This window comes from Mustela erminea, chromosome 1, assembly GCF_009829155.1.
Source record: "Mustela erminea isolate mMusErm1 chromosome 1, mMusErm1.Pri, whole genome shotgun sequence".
Lineage (NCBI taxonomy): Eukaryota > Metazoa > Chordata > Mammalia > Carnivora > Mustelidae > Mustela > Mustela erminea.
Window position 1 is genome coordinate 18,939,126 of NC_045614.1, and position 26,488 is coordinate 18,965,613.

At 40.8% G+C, this 26,488-nt stretch overlaps 1 protein-coding gene across 6 annotated transcripts in view; it reads right to left on the minus strand.

The window, feature by feature from the left end:
- Positions 1 to 26,488, minus strand: part of QRICH1 (glutamine rich 1) — a 53,524-nt gene that overhangs the window by 19,272 nt on the left and 7,764 nt on the right. For all 6 annotated transcript variants that reach the window (XM_032319199.1, XM_032319204.1, XM_032319195.1 and 3 more), the window contains one exon: positions 22,729 to 23,058. In XM_032319199.1, the coding sequence (XP_032175090.1) occupies positions 22,729 to 23,037 (309 nt within the window). In that variant the 5' untranslated portion in view covers positions 23,038 to 23,058. The remainder of the gene's footprint in view (positions 1 to 22,728; positions 23,059 to 26,488) is intronic.

Genomic DNA, 26,488 nt, shown 5'->3' on the forward strand with positions numbered 1-26,488 from the left:
ATCCACTTTGTTTTTGCATGTTGGTATAGTAGTACCAGTAGGTAATTTATAAAAATACAGTTGGGTGTATGTTCAAAGAATAGTTTATCATGGACTGAGTGATAAAAAGTATGGGGACCAATGTTCTAAAAGATCAGTAAGATAAGTACATTCCACAGGTGTGCAATTCTCAACCAAGGATCAAAACTACTCCCACCACAGCCTAGTGAAAAACACAGTAGAGACAAAACTTGTGAAATCCCTTTTGGAGGGACCTCCCTACATTGCTACTGAAATGCAGCATTAAAAAGTGCTTAACTAAGATACTTTTGTTTTAAAAAAGAAGCCAATAAAACCACCCCCCACAAGATTCCTGGTAATTTAACCTAAGGAAGGTTACTATAGCCTGAACCACACATTTCTGATGATAACGCAGCTCATTTCTTGTTGCTGTTACCTCAGCATACAGAGCACCATGAAAGGATGCCATGTATAGTCTGTAAATTGAAAAAAAATATTTTTTTCCTCCAGACACACATCTAACACTAGTCTAGGAAGGTAAAAAGGCAGATGAGAGATTATATCTTTTCCCTTTTTTTAAAAAAAAAGATTTTATTTATTTGAGAGAGACACAGGGAGAGAGGGAACACGAGTAGAGAGAGTACGAGAGGAGAAGCAGGCTTCCCACCGAGCAGGGAGCTGATGCAGGGCTCGAACCCAGGATGCTGGGATCATGACCGGAGCCGAAGACACACACTTAACAACTGAGCCCCCAGATGCCCCCTGACTCTTGATTTCAGCTTGGGTCATGATCTTGGGGTCATGTGATCAAGTCCCCTTGTCGGGCTCCACCCTCGGAGGGGAGCCTGCTTAGGATTCTCTCCTTCTGTCCCAACCCCTGCTCATGTGTGCATCTCTCTAAAAGAAATCAACTGCCCCACCCCCCAAAAAACGGGCACATGTGGGTGCTGCAGTTGGTGAAGCGTCTAACTCTTGGTTTCAGCTCAGGTTATGATCTCAAGAGTCATGAGACTGAGTCCTGCATTGGCTCTGTGCTCAGCAGGGAGTCAACTTGATATTCTGTCTCCTTCAGCCCCTCTCACTTATGCTTTCTCCAAAATAAATGTGTTAAAAAAAAAACAACAAACCACTGAACTGTATACTTTAAATGGGTGAATTATACAAGAATGAGATCTCAATAAAGCCATCACCAATTAAAAAGATAAAAAAGGAATTTATGTAAAGAGAATAGGCCTGAAGTTAGACTTGAATAGCTGCTGTACTTTTCTAGCTTGGAGTCCCCAAGTTTCAATTTCCTCAGGTATAATAAAAAGGGGGAGGAACACCTGGGTGGCTCAGTCAGTTAAGTGTCTGCCTTTGGCTTAGGTCATGATCCTCGGGTACTGGGACTGAGCCCCTGGAGCCCCTCATCAGGCTTCCTGCTCAGTGGGGAGCCTGCTTCTCCCTCTGCTTGCTGCTCCCCTGCTCGTGCTGTCAAATTAAAAAAAGAAAACAAACAAAAACCTTAAAAAAATAAAAATAAAAAGGGGGAGAACACCTAACTCCCTACAAAGTTGTTATGAGCATAAATTAAGTAGGTACTCAATACCTAGGTTTCCTTCATTATAAGCAATATTTCTTTATACTAGTGAATCTCAGAATACAGTTTCCAGGCCAACAGCAACACCCAGGCCAACATCACCCAGGGACTTGTTAGAAACACTAGTTCTCAGGTCCCATCTCAGAACTACTGAATCAGAAACTCTGGGGAACAGGCCAACAATCTATCTTAACAAGTCTTCCAGGTGACTAATGCATGCCCAAGTTTAGAACCAGTGCTTTACATAAGGTCGTAGAGGAAACTTATGAAACCAGTTACTACAGAACAGTTGTTTTCAAGCTTTTTGGTCTCAAAAAATTATTGAGGATTCCCAATAGCCTCTTTTTTTCTTTTTAGCATGGGTATAGTTACTGATATTTACCACACTAGAAATTAAAACCTGGGTATCACACAAACCAGTCACATTAACATAAATAACAGCTGAAAGGCCTGTCTAGTTTTACTGTGCTTCACTTTACTGTGCTCACCACATGATGTTTTTTGTTTTTGTTCTTTAGATGAAGATGTGTGGTAACCCACACTGATCAAGTCTACTGGCACTGTTTTTTCCAACAGCATTTGTTCACCTCGTGTCTCTGTGTCACATTTAGGGAATTCTCACATTTCAAATTTTATCATTATATTTTTTAATAGTGACTGGACAACAAGATCTGTGATGTTACTAAGTTACTTGTTGTAAATGTTTTGGGCCCAACAAATCTCACCTATGGAAGATGGCAAACTTAAATCGATAAATGTGTTTGCTCTAACAGCTCTACCAACTGGCCAATTGCCCCTCCTTACGCCTCCCCATTCACTGAGACAAAAATAATACTGAAATTAGGCCAATTAATAACAACCATTTCTAAATGAAAGGAAGAGTCATTTTCAAAAGCTAGAAATGATTAAACTTAGTGAGGAAGGCATGCTAAAAGCCAAGGTAGCCCAAAAGCTAGGCCTCTTATGCCAAACAGTCAAGTTGTGAATGCAAAGGAAAACTTTTTTTTTAAGATTTTATTTATTTAGGGGCACCTGGGTGGCTCAGTTGGTTAAGCAGCTGCCTTCGGCTCAGGTCATGATCCCAGCGTCCTGGGATCGAGTCCCACATCGGGCTCCTTGCTTGGCGGGGAGCCTGCTTCTCCCTCTGTCTCTCCCTGCCATTCTGTCTGCCTGTGCTCCCTTGCTCTCCCTCTCTCTCTCTCTCTGACAAATAAATAAAATCTTAAAAAAAAAAAAAAAAGATTTTATTTATTTATTTGACAGAGACACAGAGAGAGGGAACACAAGCAGGGTGAGTGGGAGGGAGAAGCAGGCTTCCCATTGAGCAAGAAACCCAACGCTGGACTTGATCCCAGGATCCTGAGATCATGACCTGAGCCGAAGGCAGCCACTTAATGACTGAGCCACCCAGGTGCCCCACAAAGGAAAACTTCTTGAAGGAAATTCAAAGTGTTACTTCAGTGAACACATGAATGATAACACTAACAGCTTTATTGCTGATAAGGAGAAAGTTTAAGTGGTTTGGATAGAAGATCAAGCCAGCCACATTTCCCTAAGCCAAAGCCTAATTCAGAGCAAGACCCCAACTCTCTTCAATTCTACAAAGGTTGAAGAGAGGTGAGGAACATGCAGAAGAAAAGTTTGAGGCTAGCAGATGTTGGTTCATGTGGTTTGAGAAGCAATCTCCATAACATAAAAGGGTAAGGTAAAGCAGCAAGTGCTGACGTAGAAGCTACCGCCAAGTTATCTAGAAGACCTAAGATAATTAACAAAGGTGGCTACACCAAACAGATTTTCAGTGTAGATAAAACAAGATTATATTTGAAGAAGTTGCCATCTAGGACTTTCATAGCTAGAAAGGAGAAAGCAATGCCTGGCCTCAAAGCCTAAAAGAAACGCTGACACAATATCAGGGACTCAATGCAGCTGGTGACTTCTTGGTGAAGCTCATGTTCATCATTTATTATTCCAAGGATCCCAGGGCCCTTAGAATTTATGCTAAATCTACTGGGCTTATACTCTATAAACAGAGCAACAAAGGCTGGATGACAGCACATGTGTTTAACATGGTTTACTGAATATTTTGAGACCACTGTTGAGAGCTACTACTCAGAAAAAAGATTCTACTGCTCACTGACAATGCATGTGATTACCCAACGGCTCTAATGGACATGAACAACGAGATTATTGTTGTTTTCATGTCTGCGAATACAACATCCATTCTGCAGCCCAAAGATGAGAGTATTTTTTCACTTTCAAGTCTTATAATTAAAAAAATGTATTTTCTAAGGTATATATGCTTGGATATAGAGAGTGATTCCTCTGAACATCTGGGCAAAGTAAACTGAAAACTCTGGAAAGGATTCACCATTCTAGATGCCATCAAGAATATTCATGATTCGGGCACCTGGGTGGCTCACTTGGTTAAGCGACTGCCTTCAGCTCAGGTCATGATCCTGGAGTCCGGGGATCAAGTACCACGTCTGGCTCCCTGCTCAGCAGGGAGTTGCTTCTCCCGCTGACCTCTCTCATTCTCTCTCTCTCTCCCTCTCCAATAAATAAATAAAATCTTAAAAAAAAAAAAAAGAATATTCATGATTCATGGGAAGAGATTAAAATATCAACATTATCAGAAGTTTAAAAGAAATGGATTCTGATCTTCACAGATGACTTTAAAGGGTTCAACACTTCAGTGGAGACAGTAACTGCAGGTGGAAAGAGCAAGAGAACTACAACACGGAGCCTAAAGATGTGACTGAATTGGTGCATTCTCATGATAAAACTTTAATGGATGAAGAGTTGCTTCTTATGGATGAACAAAGAAAGTGGTTTCTAGAGATGGAATCTACACCTGGTGACAATGCTGTTAAGATTGCTGAAATGACGGGGGGCACCTGGGTGACTCAGCGACAGGTCACGATCTCAAGGTCCTGGGATTAAGCTCAGCAGGCAGCCTGCTTCCCCCTCTCTGCCTGCCTCTCTGCCTACTTGTGATCTCTGTCAAATAAATAAATAAAATCTTTAAAAAAAAAAAAAAAAAAAAGACTGCTGAAATGAGGGTGCCTAGGTGGTTCAATTGGTTAAGCATCTGCTTTCGGCTCAGGTCATGATCCCAGGGTCCGGGGATCAAGTACTGCATCAGGCTCCTTGCTCAGTGGGGAGCTTGCTTCTCTCTCTGCCTGCCAGTCCTTCTGCTTGTACTCTCTCTCTCTGACAAAGAAGTAAAATCTTAAAAGCTGCCACATTCACCTCAACCTTCAGCAACCACCAATCAGCAGTCATCAACATCGAGGAAAGACCCTCCACCAGCAAAAAGATTACAACTCACTCAAAGCTCAGATGATGGTTAGCATATTTTTTTAGCAATAAAGTATTTTTAAATTAAGGCATGGACATTCTTTAAGACATAATGTTATTGCACACTTAACAGACCACAGTATAGCATGAATAACTTCTATACACACCGGGAAACCAAAAAATTCATTTGACTCGCTTTATTGCAATATTCACTCTACTGCCGTAGTCTAGCACTGAATCTGCAATATCGTGGAGGTATGCCTGCATTTGCCAAAACAAAAAATTTATAAGAGTTGCCTTTTTTACATTTTTGCAAAACTCTTTAAGAGCTGACTTAATCGAAGACAGCTGGATTCTCGTATCTGCTTCTGCATTCAGTCTGCTGTGCACATATCATACGTGACCTCTAAAAATCACCACTGGTACATTCATGAGAAATTGGCAGTGAAAAAGGCAAATAACATCTCAGTATTATAGTAAAAACAGCTTTGACCTTAAGCAACCCTGCAAGGGTACTGGTGAGGACTGGTCCTGGACCACCCTTTAAGAACCACTGCTATAGGGGCACCTGTGTGGCTCAGATCATAATCTTAGGGTAGTGAGACTGAGCCCTGGTCAGGCCCTGCACTCATTGGGAAGTCTGCTTGAGAACTTCTGCGTTTCCTTCTGTCCCTCCCTCTGCATGCTCACTCTTTTTCAAATAAATAAAGAAATATTTAAATAAATCTTAAGGGGAAAAAAGAACCACTGCTAGAGTTAAATACATAGACATTTTATAATTATTATTACTTGCTTAAAAACAAAATTTTAAAAATCTGGCTATTGGGGTGTCTGGGTGGCTCAGTCAGTTATGTCTCCAACTCTTGGTTTAGGCTCAGGTCATGATCTCCTTGTCGGAGAGATTGAGCACACACATGGAGCTCTGCGTTCAGCAGGGAGCTTACCTGAAGTTGCTCCCTCTGTCCCTCCCCCTACCAACACTCTCTCTCTCAAATAAATCTTATAAGTAAACTAAAAAACTGGCTATTATCACTAAATCCTAGCCTATATGCTTCATAAGTTTACTGTATCTTTTTTTCTTAAAGACTTATCTATTTTATTTTTATTTTTTTTTTTTAAAGATTTTATTTATTTATTTGACAGAGTACACAAGTAGGCAGAGAGGCAGACAGAGAGAGAGAGAGAGAAGCAGGCTCTGCACTGAGCAGGGAGCCTGATGCGGGGCTCGATCCCAGGACCCTGGAATCATGACCTGGGCTGAAGGCAGAGGCTTTAACCCGCTGAGCCACCCAGGCGCCCCATCTATTTTATTTTTTTTTAAAGATTTTATTTATTTATTTGACAGATCACAAGTAGGCAGAGAGGCAGGCAGAAAGAGAGGAAGGGGAAGCAGGCTCCCTGCTGAGCAGAGAGCCCGCTGTGGGCTCGATCCCAGAACCCTGGGATCATGACCTGAGCTGAAGGCAGAGGCTTTATTTAACCCACTGAGCCACCCAGGCGCCCCAAGATTTATCTATTTTAGAGAGTCAGAGAGTGAGTGAGCAAGCACCTGGTGGTGGGGGCGAGGGGCGGGGAGAGAGAAAACCTCAAGCAGACTCCGGGCTGATTGAGGAGCACACAAGCGGCTTAATTCCCTGACAGTGAGATCATGACCTGAGCCAAAACCAACAGCTGGACACTTATTGCTCCTGCTGTATCTCTTTTAATTGATTTTTCTTAGAAACCATTTATCAACATTCAATCTTCCAACAGAAATGGAAACAGTTATCACAATAACTGTTTAATATGTAATATGGAATCAGAACTGCAGGGGCAGTGGGGGACAGGACTACTCCTCACTCCAGAATAAAGTACAAATAATCTGATGTCATTTTATTATTATTTTTTTAAAAGATTTATTTGACAAAGAGAGCACAAGCAGGGGGAGTAGTAGACAGAGGGAGAGGGAGAAACAGGCTCCCCACAGAGCAGAGGGAGCCTGATGTGGGCCTCAATCCCAAACCCCGGGAATCATGACCTGAGCCGAAGGCAGTTGCTTAACCAACTGAGCCACCCAGGCGCCCAATCTGATGCCATTTTAGATCCAAAGTAGTTAGAATTTAAAATTAGAGGAGTAAGAGTTAAAGCACTTTGTGACATTTCTTTACCAATGTCAACATACTGAATAAAAAATCAAATATTATACGTTCATCATCTTTATTCATAACTATCATAGGTCAGTAAGGATTGTTATTTATATTACCTCCCAATTTTAAAATTTATATAAAAATGTTAACTTTTTATCTGGCTAATCACAACTACATGGTCATAGTAAGAATTTAGAAACTCAGCAAATAAACACAAAAAATTAAATTTTACTCAGAAAAGCAGCAAAAATGAAGTGAACTGAAAGAACTGTACGACTTCAAGTATTTCTTTGTAGTAAGAGTTGCTAAAAGAGTTCTCTTAAATAAAGGGGGGGGGCACCTGGGTGGCTCAGTCATTAAGCAGCTGCCTTTGGCACAGGTCATAATCTCAGTGCCCTGGGATCAAGACCTGCATCAGGCTCCCTGCTCGGCAGGAAGCCTGCTTCTCCCTCTCCCACTTGCCCTGCTTGTGTTCCCTCTCTCGCTATGTCTCTCTCTCAAATAAATCAATAAAACCTTTTAAAAAATTTTTATTGATTTATCTAACAGAGAGAGAAAGATCAGAGGCAGGCAGAGAGAGAGGAGGAAGTAGGCTCCCTGCTGAGCAGAGAGCCCGATGTGGGGCTCGATCCCAGGACCCAGAGATCATGACCAGAGGCTTAACCCACCGAGCCACCCAGGCACTCCTAAATCAATAAAATCTTTAAAAAAAAGAGGAAAAGACAAAAATCTAAGGTAGACATTTAGAAGTTAGTACTGTGATTGATCAACTCTATGCTTTTAACAGGTTTAGCTACAATTTTCAAGGTTATAATACTCCGGTCAAGTGTCTCAAAAGAAAAAACAAACAAACTGACAGACTGATTAACTAAGCAAAAAATATACACAGATTATTAAAAAGCATTTTGAAACTTAAGCCTAGATTTAAGATGATTCTCAATAGGTACAAAAAGGAAAAAGATCATCTCTAAGCTTGCGTATCCTAGAAAAGTTGTATATCAAATGGGAGAGGGGGACATTTTGAGGGGAATGATTTTTTTTCCTCCAAAACCACTATTTTCCACCTTCTATCAATCCCTCATAAATCACAGTTTTAGTTTTCTTCACACAATTAAATCATTAACCTTCTCATTTAGCTCCCCTCAGCTTTTCCAGGCTTAATTGCCCCCCCCCCCCATTATTCAGAAGAGAAGTATAACTGTATTTCTGGGCTCTTGACCACATAAGATGTACGGCACTACTTTCTTCTTGAGCATTCTGACTTTATATTTCAACCTGGGAAGACTGCTTTCTGGGTCTTCTGTACAGCTATGACACTGCAATTAGAGCTCAATTCTGAGCTGGTTTTGTTTTCTTTATTCTCATGACTTTTTTTTTTCTCAGATTCCTTACTCCACTGAGTATATTACCAATTAAGTTTTTCAGAAGGTATGTCTGAATGTGATCCATGGAGCAGCATATTCAGCATCAACCTGGAAATTTATGAGAAATGAAAATTTTCGAGGCACCTGGGTGGCTCAGTTGGTTAAGCATCTGCCTTCCACTCAGATCATGATCTCGGAGTCCGGGGATCAAGCCCATCACTGGACTCTAAGCTCAGCAGGGAGTATGCTTCTTCCTCTGTCCCTCCCCCTGCTTTCTCTCTCATGCACTCTTTTAAATAAATAATATTTTTTTTTTTTTTAAGACTTTATTTGTTTACTTGACAGAGAGAGAGAGCAGCAGAGGGAAAGCAGGAAGCAGATTCCCTGCTGAGCAGGGAGCCCTATGCAGGACTCAATCCCAGGACCCCAGGATCATGACCTGAGCCGAAGGCAAACTGAAGGTAAACTGAGCCACCCAGGTGCCCCAATAAATAAAATCTTAAAAAAAATAAAAATAAAAATTCTCTGGAAATTAAAACATGTCAATGAAATATCTATACTCCATGTTCACAGCATTATTTATAACAAGACAGGAAAATGGTTGAGTGTCTGCCAAAGGATGAAGAAATTCTGACCTTTGTGAAACAGATGGACATTGATGGCTTTATGCTAGTAAGTCAGAGAAAAGCAAATACTACATGATTTCACATATATGGAATCTAAAAAAAAAGAAACTCATAGATAAAGACATCAATTTATGACTACTAAAAGTGGGCACAGGGAGGAGGAAGAACAGGATGAATGTGGTCAAAAGGTATTAACTCAGAGCTGTAAGATACAGAAGTGCTAGGGAGATAATGTACAACAGGATGACTGTAGCTAATATGGCTGCATGGTATAGAGAAAAGTTGTTAGGAGAGTGAATCCTAAGAGCTTGCATCACGAAGGGAAAAACTTCCTTTTTCTTAACCTTTTTTAATCTATATGAGGTGACAGAAGTTAACCAAACTTTTATTGTGGTAATCATTTCATGATATATAAGTCAAATCATTAAGGTGTATACCTTAAACTTAGACGTGCTATATGATCTCAATAAAATTGGGGAAAAATGCAAACATTTAGAAGTGACCCCAGTCCTACCTATACTAAATCAGAATTCAGGGCATGGGGTGAGGGAAGCAGCCATTCTCTCCTTTTTTAAGATTTATTTGACAGGGCACCTGGGTGGCTCAGTGGGTTAAGCTGCTGCCTTCAGCTCAGGTCATGATCTCAGGGTCCTGGGATCGAGTCCCGCATCAGGCTCTCTGCTTGGCAGGGAGCCTGCTTCCCTCTTTCTCTCTCTGCCTGCCTCTCTGTCTACTTGTGATCTCTGTCTGTCAAATAAACAAATAAAATCTTTAAAAAAAAAAAAAAGATTTATTTGACAGAGAGCGCAGGCCTTCGGGAGAGTGCACGTAAGAGCAGGAGTTGGGGGAGGGGCAGAGACGCTCAAGCAGACTCCCCACTGAGCATGGAGCCAGGATGAGCCACCCAGGTGCCCTAGCCATTTTTCATTTTAAGAAACTCTCCAGGTGAGGGGCATCAGGATGGCTAGGATGGTTAAGGAGATGACTCCTGGTTTCTGCTCAGGTCTTGATATTGGCGGGGGTAGTGGCAGAGATGACCCGTGTTGGGCTCTGTGCTCTCGGAGTGTGCTTCAGGACTCTCTCTCTCCTTCTGCCCTCCACGAGCCTCTCTCTTTCTAAAATAAGTATCTTAAAACCTCTCCAGGTGATTCTACTCACCTGGATAACCACTAGTCTAGAAGTCTTATTGGCCCTGACTTGTCAACATTCTTAATTAGTTTGCAGATGGAAAATCTTTTCCTTTTTCCTCAGTGTCATTCATAACCTAAGTAATTCAAAGCTCAACACGTAAGGACTAAGTATTCCAACTAAGGAACAATGAGAAACCATGAAGTAACACATGTACTACCAATATTAGGAATCTTTTCTTCCAATCACTGAAACTCAAACAAAACCAAAAAAACGTATCTAGTACCACTTCTTGGATTTTTTTTTCTTCTTCTTCTGGGTAAAGTGTAAAATAAAATCAGTATTTCATTTAAAGGAGAAAAGGGGCACCTGGGGGCACAGTCAAGTCAGTTAAGTGGCTGACTCTTATTGTCAGGCCAGGTCATGATCTCAGGGTCATGAGATCAAGCCCCACGTGATGTTCTGCTCAGTGCAGAGTCGGCTTGAGACTCTTGCTCCCTCAGCATCCCCCCAAAATGAATAAACAAATCTTTAAATAAATAAATAAGAAAATAAACTGAACGTGTAGGGTCAATTTCCACATTTGCCTCATAAACAACTTTTAAAATTACTTTATTTCCATAGGATAGAGTAAACAATTCTTCCCTCACATTCCTCTGAAGCTGTGCTGGTCCAATATCCTCTACCGTAGTTGGCCATCACCTATAATGTTCAAACTATAGCATGCTACAAGTTCAAAACATAACCAGATTTCAAGGATTTGTACCAAAAAAGGGGAAAATGGTTTTTAATATTATACTGATTACATGTTGAAGTATTAGATTAGATTAAATAAAATGTGATTAAAAAATCAATTTCACTTTTGTCCCCTTTAAAAATCAGTACTAGGAAACTCATGTAGCTCACATTCCATTTCATGTTCTCAATCTCACTGAGGAGGGATGGTTGAGGACAGTGCTCAACATGGTAGAAGAACACCCCACTAGGTAAGGAATCACACACGCAGGAACCTACCTGCACCTTTTAACAACTAGTCTAGCAAAAATTTAGGGGCCCTGGTAGAATTCCTATTCAACTAACACTCTTCTGAAAATGGTAAAGTCTCTACTCACGTATTAAACATTTACCAAACTCTTATACGAATGAACTTAGAAATACGGTAAGGGAAGAGATTTAAATTTGAGTAAAAGGCTGGACATGAAGAGCCAGGAAAAGGAGCAATACGTGGTTCACTGATCCAAGTGATGATCAGGATCCCAATCGGCCCACAATGTGCCAGTGAGGGAGTAGCTGACTGCAGTCCCGTTTTTGGCTGCACACCCATGTTTGCAGAATACATCATAAAACGAGCGCTGCCTCTCTAAGGCAGAAGCCAGACTCATTCTCCGAACCTCTCCTGCAGCTAGTGCGGGCATGTGACCAAAGCTTCCCAAATTAGACACACTGCATGAAATTTGGACTCAGAAGGGAGCAACATGAGGCAGCAAGAACCACAACCTCCATTTTCTGGTGAGAGTGGAGGAATATGGCAGAAATGGAGCAGGATGGCATAGATCCCAATGAGACTGTAGTAGAGCAAGGACCTGTGCCCATGGGTGTGGCAGAAAGTCTCTGCCAGAGCAGGCCAGCAATGTGACCTGAGTCCTGTGCCTGGCTGTAATCTCCAAGACCCATTCTCCAGCCCTCCCACAAATTCCTTGAGCTAACTACTATCCTTTAGTCATTTTCTTTCTGAATAAAAAAGGGGATGAGGGGGAATGTCTAATATTTATAACTAAAAATCAATACCCAGATGGATACAGAAAATATCACACCAAGCTAAAAACCTTAAAATAGCATTTACTCTGGGAGAGGAGGATGTTCAGGGGAGTTACTAGAGATCTGAATTGCATCTGTTAAGTTTATGTATTGAAGAAAAAAAAGAATGGGGCGCCTGAGTAGCTCAGTTGGTTAAGCATCTGACTCTTGATCTCAGTTCAGGTCTTGATTTCACGGTCTTGAGTTCAAGCCCCATACTGGGCTCCATGCTGGGTGTGGAGCCTACCTACTTAAAAAAAAAGAAAAAAAGGAAAAGAAAAAAAAAAAGGATAAAAATGGCACTACCAACAGTGTGGGAATAAATGTTTGGGTACTTTTAAAATATTTGAAAAGCGACTGAGGCCCAAGGTAGGAATGGCACTAATGAGAAGAGGAAGAAGAAAACAACAGCAGCTATTATTTATTTATTAAAGGATTACTATGTGCCAGGGAATGTGTTTAGGACTTAATATTTTATATAACCCTCAAAGTAACTACAACATAAATTCTTTTATTTTCATGATGTAGATAAGGAAATGGACTCTGTGGTTAAATCACTTGCTTAAGATGACGTATCTGAAGTTGCAGAGACAGACCAGAATCCTGTTTGTCTCAGAGCCAAGTCTGGCTTTTGATTAACTCTTTGTCATTCTCGGTAATTCCACACTATGATCAGGGGTTACGAACCATCCAGCACGAAGGGGACGTACAACAGCAAGAAGAGAAAGAGAAAGAGGGACAAGAGTTGAAATAACAAATGAAGAGTTGCAAAAGGAGCAAGTGATGAGAGGTCCCCTTCCCCAAAGTACCCTTCACTTAGTGCAGCCAGACTGACCAACCAGACCTGTGTGAAGCCTCAGTTCCTGCCCTGTAAAAGGGCAGAAGAAAAAGCAATTTCATGGATGCGAAATGAAACCCAAACCCTGGGATTCACCATCAGAAGGCCTTCTTTCAGGGTGCCTCGGTGGCTCAGTGGGTTAAGCCTCTGCCTTTAGCTCGGGTCATGATCTCAGGGTCCTGGGATCCAGCCCCGTGTCGGGCTCTCTGCTTGGCAGGGAGCCCGCGTCTCTCTCTCTCTCTCTCTGCCTACTTGTGATCTCTCTCTCTCTCTGTGTCAAATAAATAAAATATTAAAAAATATAAAAATATAAATATATAAAAAATATAAATTAAAAAAAAAAAAAAAAGAAGGCCTTCTTTCTAACACATGCATCTAACTCCATGTGGATGCTTTAGGAAGCACCCAACTCAAGAGGGTTCTTGAAAGAGAAGTTCCAAATGAATCCCCTTTATCCAGCTCAGACTAACAGACCAGGAACAGAAAACCTGGACCTTTCCTAGTACTATACACACTATCAAGGCATTTATATGACAGCTTTTGTTTTTGTCCTTAGAAGTTGCCTCCTTATCTTACCTAGATGAATGATACTGTGGTATAATAAAAAAATATATATTTTATTCTCTCTGGCTCCTGGCCAGAGCTCCTAAAATCTTGTAAGTGCTAATAAAAATGCTAGATCCATCTTGTGTTCTATTGAGGCAACTCTTGGTGGGCTCCTCGACGGAGGCTGGTCACCAGAAAGACCAAGCCATGATTAGAAGCTTGATACTTTCAGCCCCACACTCCATTCTCTGGAGAAGAAAGAAGATAGAAATTGAGATACTAATGGATTGTACCTATGGGATATAGCCTCCATAAAAATCCCAGAAGTATGGGGTTCAGAAGTATGATTTGTTGGTGAACATGCCAGGAATGTGGTGTACCCCAATTCCATATGGACAGAGGCTCCTATATATCTTTATCTGGCTATTCATTTTTATCTTCTATCATATCATTTATTACATAATATACCAGCAAATGTGTTTCCCTGAGTTCTGTGAGTTGTTCCAACAAATTATGAAACCTAAGGAGGGGTAGTAAGAACCCCAACTCATAGCTAGTCAATCAGAAGTACAGATGATATCCTAGGACCTGACTGGTATATGAGCTGGAGGGCAGTCTTGTGGGACGGATCCCTTAACCTGTGGGACCTGACACTAACTCCAAGTAGACAGTATCAACTGAACTGTAGGACAGCTAGCTGATGTCAGAGAATTGGTCAATGTGGGAAAAAACCCCACACATTTGGTGGCCTGAAGTGTGACTGTGTTAGTAGTAGAGAGTAAAGGAACACAGTGAAGCTTATTCAGATGGCTACTTCTGTGATTAACCTTTAACATGTACCTTTGTCTCCCACCAATTCACTAAAACTGTTCTACGGATGTAATTACTCTGTCAAAACTAACAATGTCTGTGCTGCTTCTAGGCTGGACGGATGCGGAAGTCTGACAGAGGAAACTCTCTAAGGTGGTTAACACATGGTTTTTAAAAAGCAATCTAATTTTGCCATAATTTTTTAAAAAAGCAATTTAGAAAACAGCCTAGGTTCTCAAGACAATAAATCGTTCTGAAAATTTAAGTAACAGTAATACAGACATAATTTTTAATTCTTATTAAAAAAGAGTTAGATTGAGGGGTGCTTGGGTGGCTCAGCTGGTTAAGCAACTGCCTTCAGCTCAGGTCACGGTCCTGGAGTGCCAGGATTGACTCTGGCATCAGGCTTCCTGCTCAGCAAGGAGTCTGCTTCTCCCTCTACCCACAACCCCCCCCATTCCTCTCTCTTCTTATTCTCTTTCAAATAAATAAAATCTTAAGGAAAAAAGGGGGGGGGTTAGGTTGAGACACTGAGACACAATACAGCTGACCCTTTAACAACTTGTGTTGAACTGCATGGGTCCACTTATATGCAGGTTTTTTGTGATAGATGCAGCAGAGTACTGAATATGTATTTTCTTGGGGTACCTAGGTAGCTCAGTTGGTTAAATGTCATGATCTCATGGGTCATGACATTGAGCCCTGCCCTACATCAGGCTCTGTGGACTCTGCTTGAGATTCTCGGCCTCTGCCCCCCACACCCTCACATGCGCATGCATACTCTATCTCAAATAAAATCTTTGAAAAAGGAAAATGTATTTTTTCTTCCTTATGATTTAACATTTTCTTTTGTCTAGATTATGAGAATACAGTACATAATACATGTAACATACAAAATATTTGTTAATTGACTGCTAATGTCAGTAAGACTTCTAGTCAACAGTAGGCTATTAAGTTTTTGGGGAGTCAAAAATTACACGAAGAGGGATGATGGTGGCTTAGTCGGTTAAGTGGCTGCCCTTGGCTCAGGTCATGATCCCAGGGTCCTGGAATCAAGTCCTGCATCCGGCTCCCTACTGAACAGGGAGCCTGCTTTTCCCTTTGCCTGCAGCAAACCCTGCTTGTGCACTCTCTCTCTGACAAATAAATAAATAAAAATCTTTTAAAAAAATTACACGAAGATTTGCAGCTGTGCAGGGAGCCAACACCCCTAACCCCACATTGTTCAAGAGTCAACTGTACCATGGGGCAAAGAGTCTTTTAACCATGTGAATTGAGAAGGCAGGTCTGTTTAGACGTACATGACAGTACATACATATGTCACCCCTCTAGCCTCATCCAGTCATTCAATGCACTCTAGTTAGACCCACCTTTTTGCCCTTTTTTAAAAGTACACTCCACACCCAGTGTGGAGCCCAACATGGGGCTCCAACTCATGACCCTGAGTTCAAGACCTGAGCTGAAATCATTTAACTAACTGAGCTACCTAGGCACCCCCGTCTTTCTGCCATTTAAAAAAAAATAAGCAGGCTCTCACCGTAGGGCTTTCTGATGTGGAATGCTCTTTCCTCAGATAACCACCATGGTTCATCTGCCAACACTTTGGTCTTAACTCAATGTTAAGAGCACACTGAGCTTATCCTGATCTCCCCACCTGCTTTTGTTTCACTCCTCTGCATTCATCACTATATGGTAAGATTTTTCTTATGTAACCATCTCTCTCCTTCCAGGTATAATGTTATACTCCACAAATCAGGGAGCTTTCGGTCTAGCATCTAGAGCAAAGGGCTTTATCCATAGAGACATAAGACGTCTCAAAGGGAAGAAAAGATTAAGAATCATTGTCCTGGGACGTCTGGGTGGCTCAATCATTAAGCGTCTGCCTTTACCTCAGGTGAAGATCCCAGGGTTCTGGGATCAAGCCCTGCATCAGGCTCCCTGTTCAGTGGGAAGCCTGCTTCTCCCTCTCCCACTCCCTGCTTGGATTCCCTCTCTCGTGGCCTCTCTCTTTCTCAAATAAATAAAATCTTAAAACAAAAACATTGCCCTATACCTACAAGTTCAAAGCAAAATATTCCCAAACAGCACTTTTCTTTCATTGCAAAATTAGTTTGCTTTTTTTTTAAAGATTTATTTATTTTTAGAGAAAGAGTACATGAAGTTAGCACATACTAAGCAGGGAGCCCAGTGCAGAGCTTGATTCCACAAACCAAAGACAACAACCTGAGTCAAAACCAAGAGTCAGATGCTCACCTGACTGAGTCATTCAGGCGCCCCTTGTGTTTACTTAAAAATTCAAGCCCATTCAATGTCATCAAAACCATCTATGAAAAACCCACAGCAAATATCATTCTCAATGGAGAAAAACTGAGAGCTTTTCCGCTAAGGTCAGGAACATTGCAGGGATGTCCCTTATCACCGCTGCTATTCGACATAGTACTAGAAGTCCTAACCTCAGCCATCAGACAACAAAAAGAAATTAAGGCATCCAAATCGGCAAAGAAGTCAAACTATCACTCTCTGCAGATGATATGAAACTTTATGTGGAAAACCCAAAAGACTCAACTCCAAATCTGCTAGAACTTGTACAGGAATTCAGTAAAGTGTCAGGATATAAAATCAATGCACAGAAATCAGTTGCATTTCTATACAGCAACAACAAGACGGAAGAAAGAGAAATTAAGGAGTCGATCCCATTTACAACTGCACCCAAAACCATAAGATACCTAGAAATAAACCTAACCAAAGAGGAAAAGAATCTGTACTCAGAAAACTATAAAGTATACATGAAAGAAATTGAGTAAGACACAAAGAAATGAAAAAACATTCCATGCTCATGGATTGGAAGAACAAATATTGTGAAAATGTTTATGCTACCTAAAGCAATCTACACATTTAATGCAATCACTATCAAAATACCATCAATTTTTTTCAAAGAAATGGAACAAATAATCCTAAAATTTATATGGAATCAGAAAAGACCTCGAATAGCTAGAGGAATGTTGAAAAAGAAAGCCAAAGTTGGTGGCATCACAATTCTAGACTTCAAGCTCTATTACAAAGCTGTTATCATCAAGAGAGTATGGTACTGGCACAAAAACAGACACATAGATCAGTGGAACAGAATAGAGAACCCAGAAACAGACCCTCAATTCTATGGTCCACTAATCTCCAACAAAGCAGGAAATAATGTCCAATGGAAAAAGGACAGTCTCTTCAACAAATATGTTGGGAAAATGGGACAGCCACATGCAGAAGAATGAAACTGGACCATTTTCTTACACCACACACGAAAATAGACCCAAAATGGAAGAAGGACCTCAATGTGAGAAAGGAATCCATCAAAATCCTTGAGGAGAACACCGGCAGCAACCTCTTCCACCTCAGCTGCAGCAACTTCTTCCTAGAAACATCACCAAAGGTAAGGGAAGCAAGGGCAAAAATGAACTACTGGGACTTCATCAAGATCAAAAGCTTTTGCACAAAGGAAACAGTCAACAAAACCAAAAGACAACAGACAGAATGGGAGAAGATATTTGCAAACAACACATCAGATAAAAGGCTAGTATCCAAAATCTATGAAGAACTTATCAAACTCAACACCCAAAGAACAAATAATCCAATCGAGAAATGGGCAGAGGACATGAACAGACATTTCTGCAAAGAAGACATCCAGATGGCCAACAGACACACGTGAAAGTGCTCTACATCACTCAGCATCAGGGAAATACAAAAAATACAAATCAAAACCACAATGAGATACCACCTCACACCAGTCAGAATGGCTAAAATTAACAAGTCAGGAAACGACAGATGATGGTGAGGATGCAGAGAAAGGGGAACCCTCCTACACTGTTGGTGGGAATGCAAGCTGGTGTGACCATTCTGAAAGGCATCATGGAGGTTCCTCAAAAACTTGAAAGTAGAGTTACCCTACGACCCAGCAATCACACTACTGGGTATTTACCCTAAAAATACAAATGCAGTGATCCGAAGGGGCACGTGTACCCTAATGTTTATTTATAGCAGCAATAACCACAATAGCCAAACTATGGAAAGAACCTAGATGTCCATCAACAGATGCATGGATAAAGAAGATGTGTTCAATATATACAATGGAATATTATGCAGCCATCAAAAGAAATGAAATTTTACCATTTGCAATGACATGGATGGAACTAGAGGGTATCGTGCTGAGCAAAGTAAGTCAATCAGAGAAAGACAATTATCATATGATCTCCCTGATATGTAGAATTTGAGAGGCAATGTGGGGGGTTTGCTGGGTAGGGAAGGAAAAAAATGAAATAAGATGGGAGTGGGAGGGAGACAAACCATAAGAGACTCTTAATCTCACAAAACAAACTGAGGATTACTGGGGCTGGGGAGGTAAGGAGAGGGTGGTTGGGTTATGGACATTGGGGAGGAGGGCATGTGCTATGGTGAGTACTGTGAAGTGTGTAAACTAGCAATTCACAGACCTGTACCCCTGAGGCTAATAATACATTATATGTTAATAAAAAAATTTTTAAAAGATAAATTAAAATAAAATTCAAGCCCAGCATGGAGCCCAGTTAAAAATAAATAAACAAATAAAAATTGAGCTCTTCTCCTTAGCATCCCACTCCCAAGCCCAATTACTGTTTTGAACTTTACTACTATTGTTCAAGAACTACTACATTCTGCATGTTAAAAAAAGAGATACTAAACTGGTTTTGACCCTCAGCAATCTGCTAAACATCCTACCCTGTCAAAACATGTAGATCTACCTTGTTCTTCTGGCTACATAGGACAATATACTACAATTGTACCAGTGCCATTATTTGCCATTTCCCTTACTGAGCGACTTGTTTCTAGTGTTACTACTATAATGAGTGCAGCAGTGAATATCCCCATATACATATATGCCTGTGAAAACAAATGCAAGGTCAAAGGTATGCACACTTAAGCATTTGACAAGTATTACCAAAACCACTTCCAAGAAGTTACACTAATTTTTTTTTTTTTGCATTGTTTAAAAAAAGATTTACTCATTTGAGAGAAAGAGTGAGTAATGGAGAGAGCAAAAGCAGCAGAGGGAGAGGGAGAAGCAGCCTCTCCCCTGAGCAGGGAGCCAGACGCAGGGCTCAATTCCAGGACCCTAGGATCATGATCTACACCTAAGGCAGACGCTTAACTGACTGAGCCACCTATGTACCCCAGAGTTACACTAATTTATCCTCTCCATACCCTTGCTGTCCTGGATAAAATCTTTATAAATGTTTTCCTATCTATTAAATGAAATATATTTCACTTTCAAAATTTATACCTCCATAATTACCAGTAGTATGAAATATCTTCTGATATGCATATGATCACATGTATTTCTTCTTTCACAAACTACTATATCCTTTGTTCATTTTTTTACTAGGTTATTTTTTCTACTTTCTCGGAGTTCTTCGTATATCAGCAGCACTATGCAGAAGCACAGGCTCCAGTCAGAGCAGCTTGGGTGCAAACAGTATCTGCTAGTACAGGACTTACCTCCCCTATGCCTCATGCGCTATTTTTAATTTTAAAAAATTATCCTTTTAAACTAAGTATAGATAGGCCAATAAAAGAGACCAAGAAACCAACATGTGTGTATAGTAACTCCAGGTTTTTTCTTTTAAGTGGGCATAGAGCTGGGTGTTCAAGCTGAGCTTGAGCTCACAACCCCAAGATCAAGATCTGACCTGAAATCAAGAGTTGTACACTTAACCAACTCAGCCACCCAGGCACCCCTGCATAATAATTTTATAACTGCAAGGCATATATTTGACTCTGATGTCACTCAGAAAAAAATTTTTTTTCAAAGTCTTATATAAAGTTGTATTTTCAGTTGTATTTTTATTAATACTGTCTAGCTTATGATTTTGGTAACTTTAGATTAACAGTATCAATTTTTGTAAGTAACAGTATCAATTTAATCTTTATTTAAATTAAATCTACAAAGCCAACTTTTAAATCTTTTTTTTTTTTTTTAAGATTTTATTTATTTATCAGAGGTAGAGAGGGGGAGAGAGCGAGCACAGGCAGACAGAATGGCAGGCAGAGGCAGAGGGAGAAGCAGGCTCCCTGCTGAGCAAGGAGCCCGATGTGGGACTCGATCCCAGGACGCTGGGATCATGACCTGAGCCGAAGGCAGCTGCTTAACCAACTGAGCCACCCAGGCGTCCCTACAAAGCCAACTTTTAGAAAAATTTTAGAAAATTTTAGAAAAATTAAATCCCTCTGGCTTAAGCCAGTTATTAATGAAAATAGATTTGCCCTAAGAGTTTTTTTTGCTTTGGGTGCCTGTGTGGCTCAGTCAGTTAAGTGACTGCCTTCGGCTCAGGTCATGATCCTGGAGTCCTGGGACTGAGTCCCACATTGGGCTCCCTGCTTCACAGGGAGTCTGCTTCTCCTGCTGACCTCCTTCCTCTCTTGCTCTCTCTCCCTCATTCTCTCTCTCTCTCAAATAATAAATAAAAATCTTAAAAAAAAAAAGAGGTTTAATTTTTTTTTTTAAGATTTTATTTATTTATTTGACAGACAGAGATCACAAGTAGGCAGAGATGCAGGCAGAGAGAGAGGAGGGTAAGCAGGCTCCCTGCTGAGCAGAAGACCGGATGCGGGGCTCAATTCCAGGACCCTGAGATCATGATCTGAACTGAAGGCAGAGGCTTAACCCACTGAGCCATCCAGGCACCCCTTTGTTTTTATTTTTAAGTGAGAGAGAGAGAGCGCTCAAGTGGTGGGAGCGTCAGAGGGACAGAAAGAAATCTTAAGCAAAGCTCCATGCTCAGTGCTTGTATCTCATGGATTTATTATTATATTTACGTTCCTTCTTTTATTTACAGGGGTTTTAAGGAAAGATGATGATGTTAATAGGTGACCTCAATTCACCATCTTAAACAACATTTTATTTTTTATTTATTTTTTTTTAAGATTTTATTTATTTATTAGACAGACAGAGATCACAAGTAGGCAGAGAGGCAGGCAGAGAGAGAGAGAGGAGGAAACAGGCTCCCCGCTGAGCAGAGAGCCCGATGTGGGATTCGATCCCAGGACCCTGAGATCATGACCTGAGCTGAAGGCAGCGGCTTAACCCACTGAGCCACCCAGGCGCCCTTAAACAACATTTTAGACTCAAATCTCAAGCCATTTTTTTCCCTTTTATTTTTTTAAAGTGAGCTCTATACCCAGCATGGGCTTGAACTCAAGACCCCAAGATCAAGAGTCACACTGAATGCTCTACAGACTAGTCAGACGCCCATATCCCAAACCATTTTAACCTTTTGAAAAATGAAGTCCACGGTTTAAGTAACAGCAGAATAATTTCTTGAACGAAAAAATCAGTCTACCTTTCCTATACACCTTACAAAGAATGGAAAAAATAGAGGTAGGTGCCTGGGTGGCTTAGTCGTTAAGGGTCTGTTTTCAGCTCAGGTCATGATCCCAGGGTCCTGGGATTGAACCCTACATCCCACTCCTTGCTCAGCAGGAGGTCAGCGGCTCCCTCTCCCTCTGCCTGCAGCTCCCCCTGCTTGTGCACACTCTCTCTGTTGAATAATAAATAAAATCTTAAAAAAAAATTAAAAAAAAAAAAAAAAAAGAACAAAAATGAAAAAACAATACTGCATTCCTCCACGTGCCAGATGTTTTCTTGTTTATTATCTCATTCAGTATCACTAAATAGTACTATCCCTATTTAACAGATGAAAAATCTAGGGCTAAAAAGATTTAAATCATGTCAACAAATAGGAGGTCAAGCCAGACTTAAACCCAGGAATGCAACTCCAGAGCCCAGATCCTTCCAATATATCTGCCTGCATTCCTAAGGAGCAAAGAGGCCAGTCTTTCTATCTTATCAAACATACCTCTCTACAGTCCTTGCCCCTCCATCAAGTTCTACCCTTTCCAATTCTCTTGGTGTAAAAAACATTGAGACAAAATGAAATAGAATCACAACAGACAGGGGTAAGAAAGCAGCATTTGTAAATGGAGCATACTGTTAGTCTCAGATGAGGAAGCCCTAAAGAGGCACTTTGACCTTCTCAGCAAATGTATGAAGCTTCTTCTCTTTCTGTAAGCTTATTACAATTAGCATTATTTCCTGAGGATTACAAATAGTAAATGCAGACCTAGAAATCTACAAGGGACCTAAGTCAGGGAACAATAAAAATAAATGAAGATCACTGAAATATATTATATCCTTTTAAAACAACTTCCAAATGTCATGCTTTAAATAATGAGGTAAGATGAACCCCTCCTCTGCTCTTGATCTGTTCAGGGTGACACAGATAAAAGAGAGCCTTCTGTTACACACAGCTATATCACATCCAAACCCAGTCCCAGAAGACCACTAATTCCCATACTGTTCAATTCTCCAAAGCAAATGGCAAGTATCTGCAATCTTTTTAGTTTATGGTAGTTGCAAATACTTTTAGTCTATACTATGAAAGCCTCTGTGTTAAATAAAATGTGTTTTAAAAAACCAGAGTACTCCCCCTAGTAAAAATAACCTTGGACATTTGTGATGTGATGTTCCTACTAACCAAAACCCGGATGGCAAATAAAAATCTATTAAACAGGATGCACCTCAACATCTCCCTTTTACCTGAACCTGCTGTGGTTGTTGAACCTGAATCTGCTGTTCTTGTTGGGTTTGTGGCTGAACACTGGTGGTGACTGGACAGGCAAGTTCAAGCAAAGACCCAGCCACTTCGGTGCTGTCTGTGTAAATGCAGTTCCCACCCTGTTGGTACACCATGGTAGTGGTAGCTGTCTGCTGGAACTCCTGAAGGGCTTCCGGCCCTTTAGAGGCTAGTGAGTCCAGAAATTCCTTCATCCTGTGTTGCGGGACAGACCGCGCCTTCACTCGGATGTACTCTTCAAAGGAAATGGTGTTTTCCAGGGAATTATTCATATTGCAGAGTCCTTAGGGTTCCTAGAAATAAAATAAATGGTCAGAAGTCAAAATTATGCTATTGTTTTCATATTCTGAAATGCAGAGCAATCATGCTTGCATCAGAGTGGAATATTCAGGGTAGCTGTGTACATCTAGAATCCAAAATAGAGTTATTATACCACCTTATTCTTTTTTTAGTTAACAGTATCTAGAAATTGTTCCCATAAACATTTCTTAAATCAAACTATCACAGTGAAAACAAAAAACAAAGGCATGCGTCACAGTACTGGATGAAACAGGCTGAAAACACACTCTCCACCCAGTTCTAGGCCAATGCCATCTTCTCTGCAGAGCCAAGCACTGGACAACAAAAGTCACATGCAAAATTACTCTGTGACCATCACAGAGAGGACAACCAAGGAAGTTAGGAGCAGGGATTCCTACTGACATGTTCAATTTCTGCGACCAACGATGTCCTCGAGTGAAGAATACACATGCCATCTAGCTGTAGCAAGACCCTAGAGAAAGGGAGTATATACTTATATTTCATCTGCCACCAGAAACACCAAAAATCCGTTTGCCGTATATTGCTCACATTCTTTTACAGCACAGCTTACTGGTCAAAAGCACGGATTTTGGAGCCAGCCTGCCAGGGTCCAAATCCCGGCGTGATCTCTCCTTAGCTCTGAAACCCTGGACAAGTTAGTTAACCTTAGTTTGTATATAAAATGGGGACAAATAGTATCTATCATACAGAATTGACATAAAGATTAAACACACTTCACAAGTAAAGTCCTTGGAAGAAAATCCAACATAGACAGCACCATATAAGTACTAGCTGGTATTATTAAAATTAGCTGGGGGAGGGAGCTGAGTAGCACTTTAAATTACTAGGACATTACTAAGATTCAGAGATCAATTTGTCACATTCTTCATTGGGGTATTTACCCTAAGAATGAATCTGCAGGGGTAGATAGTAATTCTCAATTACCTGGGGGACAACCACGCAATCTATCTATGGACTGCTAAGGGCCCTACCACTGCTACTTTCATACTGTTCCCACCTCTCTGGATCAGAACCACCTCCAAAACAAAAGCAGCAGCAGGACAGGAGGGTCTTACAGACGATGTCAACCTTTTTGCCAAAAAGGGCTCTCTGTCAATTGCAAATGAAAAAGTGATTTGTCTCCCTGGGTCATCAAGGAAAGGCTAGAAGGGCATCAAGGCTAGAAAGGCCAGTCTCTTTCACTGCCCAGGTGTTCTGCCTTATGTTACAGATAAAAGGCATATGGGTAATCATCTCATCTCTTTCACTTGACTCTAAACTCCTGGCAGACAAGACTGTGTCCCAATACGCTCTGAATGGCTGACACACAGTAGGTACATATATGCATACATGTACATGTATGTTGGATTTGCAACTGAATGTATAAAGAAGGATTATGGCTCTTTGTCCCTGTAACATCTCTAACTTACAACCATAAATGTTACCCTTTTTCTTGGTAAATAGTTAGTATATATCTTGAGAAAAGAACCTATGTATCTGGGACAAGTGTGAGACCAAAGAAAACATTTAATTCTTACTGCTACTAAGTTATTAACACTGGCAACATTTCTGTGGGACACTGTAAATATACTACATGAGCTATATTTGGGTGCTTTCAAAGAGAAGAGACCCAACAGTAATTCTTTTAATGATGCATATAATATATTCTAAATATATCTTTCCATAAATAAAGTACAACAACACACACACACACAAGAACAACACATATACTTTGTCCTGCCTAAAGTCAAATCCTAGGCCACTCCTCTCCGAAGAGCCTCTATTTCTCTGGAAAACTCCAAGCACAATGAAGTGCAGGGAACAGCAAGTGCAGGTCAGGTGAGGGCAAGGTTAAAGCCTTTGCTGACGGCCTCTAATCTGAAATTTAACTCGTTTGTCCCTTTCTCACTTCTCTTCGGACCATCTGCCTTGCTCAGTTCTCTCTTCTCTCTGCTACAGCTGCATTCAGATATCTTCTTCTCTCAGAGTTGAAAATTAGGAGGTCTTTCGAAGTCTATGAGACTTCAAAATTCAGCTCTCAGTGATGTCATAGCACAAATGAAAAGACCACCACAAAGGACAAGCAACTCATCCTTTTCTAACCTATTCAGAGAAGGACATTCCAGTGTAGGTGACCCAAAAACACTCACCACACTGGTATAGAATGTGTCAAACCTCTCCTCTGATAAGAGCATCATGACTGGAATTTCCTTCTGAAGAAGGCAGCTCTCATAATATAGACCCAACAACATTACAAAATTCTCAGCATGTGACTCTAAATACCTAATCACACTTACCCTTCTAGCTCAAAAAGGGACAAAGGAGAGAGATATATGAACAGAAATTAACTGTTTCTATACTATGCTATTACATATTTCAGTAGTCCACCTCCATCATAAAAGAACGGCAGAGGGGTGCTTGGGTGGCTCAGTTGGTTGGACGACTGCCTTCGGCTCAGGTCATGATCCTGGAGTCCCAGGATCGAGTCCCCACATCGGGCTCCCAGCTCCATGGGAAGTCTGCTTCTCCCTCTGACCTTCACCTCGCTCATGTTCTCTCTCACTGTCTTTCTCTCAAATAAATAAATAAAATCTTAAAAAAAATAAATAAATAAAATAAAAGAACGGCAGAGGTCAACTGAAACTTACATTTCCCCAAATTTATTTTCTTTAACAATTAGCTGCATTCCCATAAAATAGTGACAGACTGCTTGAATTCTCAAGACTGTCTGTACTGGAGTCATAGCTATAATGTCAAAGCAATTTTTTTTAAAGATTTTATTTATTTATTTGACAGAGATCACAAGTAGGCTAAGAGGCAGGCAGACAGAGAGGGGGGAAGCAGGCACCCCCCTGAGCAGAGAGCCCGATGTGGGGCTTGATCCCAGGACCCTGAGATCATGACCTGAGCCGAAGGCAGAGGCTTTAACCCACTGAGCCACCCAGGCGTCCCAACACATTTATTTTTTAAGAAAAAATATTCGAATAGTACAGAAAAATAATTTAAAAATAACCCCACATATAGCTGTTATACATTCTCAACAGCACTTAATATTAATGTCTGATTTTTCATTAACAGAGCACAGTACATGCCACATTCAGGGTTTAACTTACTTTTCTTTGATGACTAATGAAGTTGAATACCTTTTTTTTTTTTTTGAAGATTTTATTTATTTGACAGAGAGAGACACCATGAGAAAAGGAACATAAGAGGGGGAAGTGGGAAGTGGGAGAGGGAGAAGCAAGCAAGCTTCCTGCTGAGCAAGGAGCTCAAAGCAGGACTGGATACCAGGATTCCAGGATCATGACCTGAGCTGAAGGTAGCCCCTTAAGGACTGAGCCACCCTGGCAGCCAAAGTTGAGTACCTTTTTTGTATCTATTGATAATTCTGAAATCTTGTTCTTTAAAACGTCATTCTAAGTC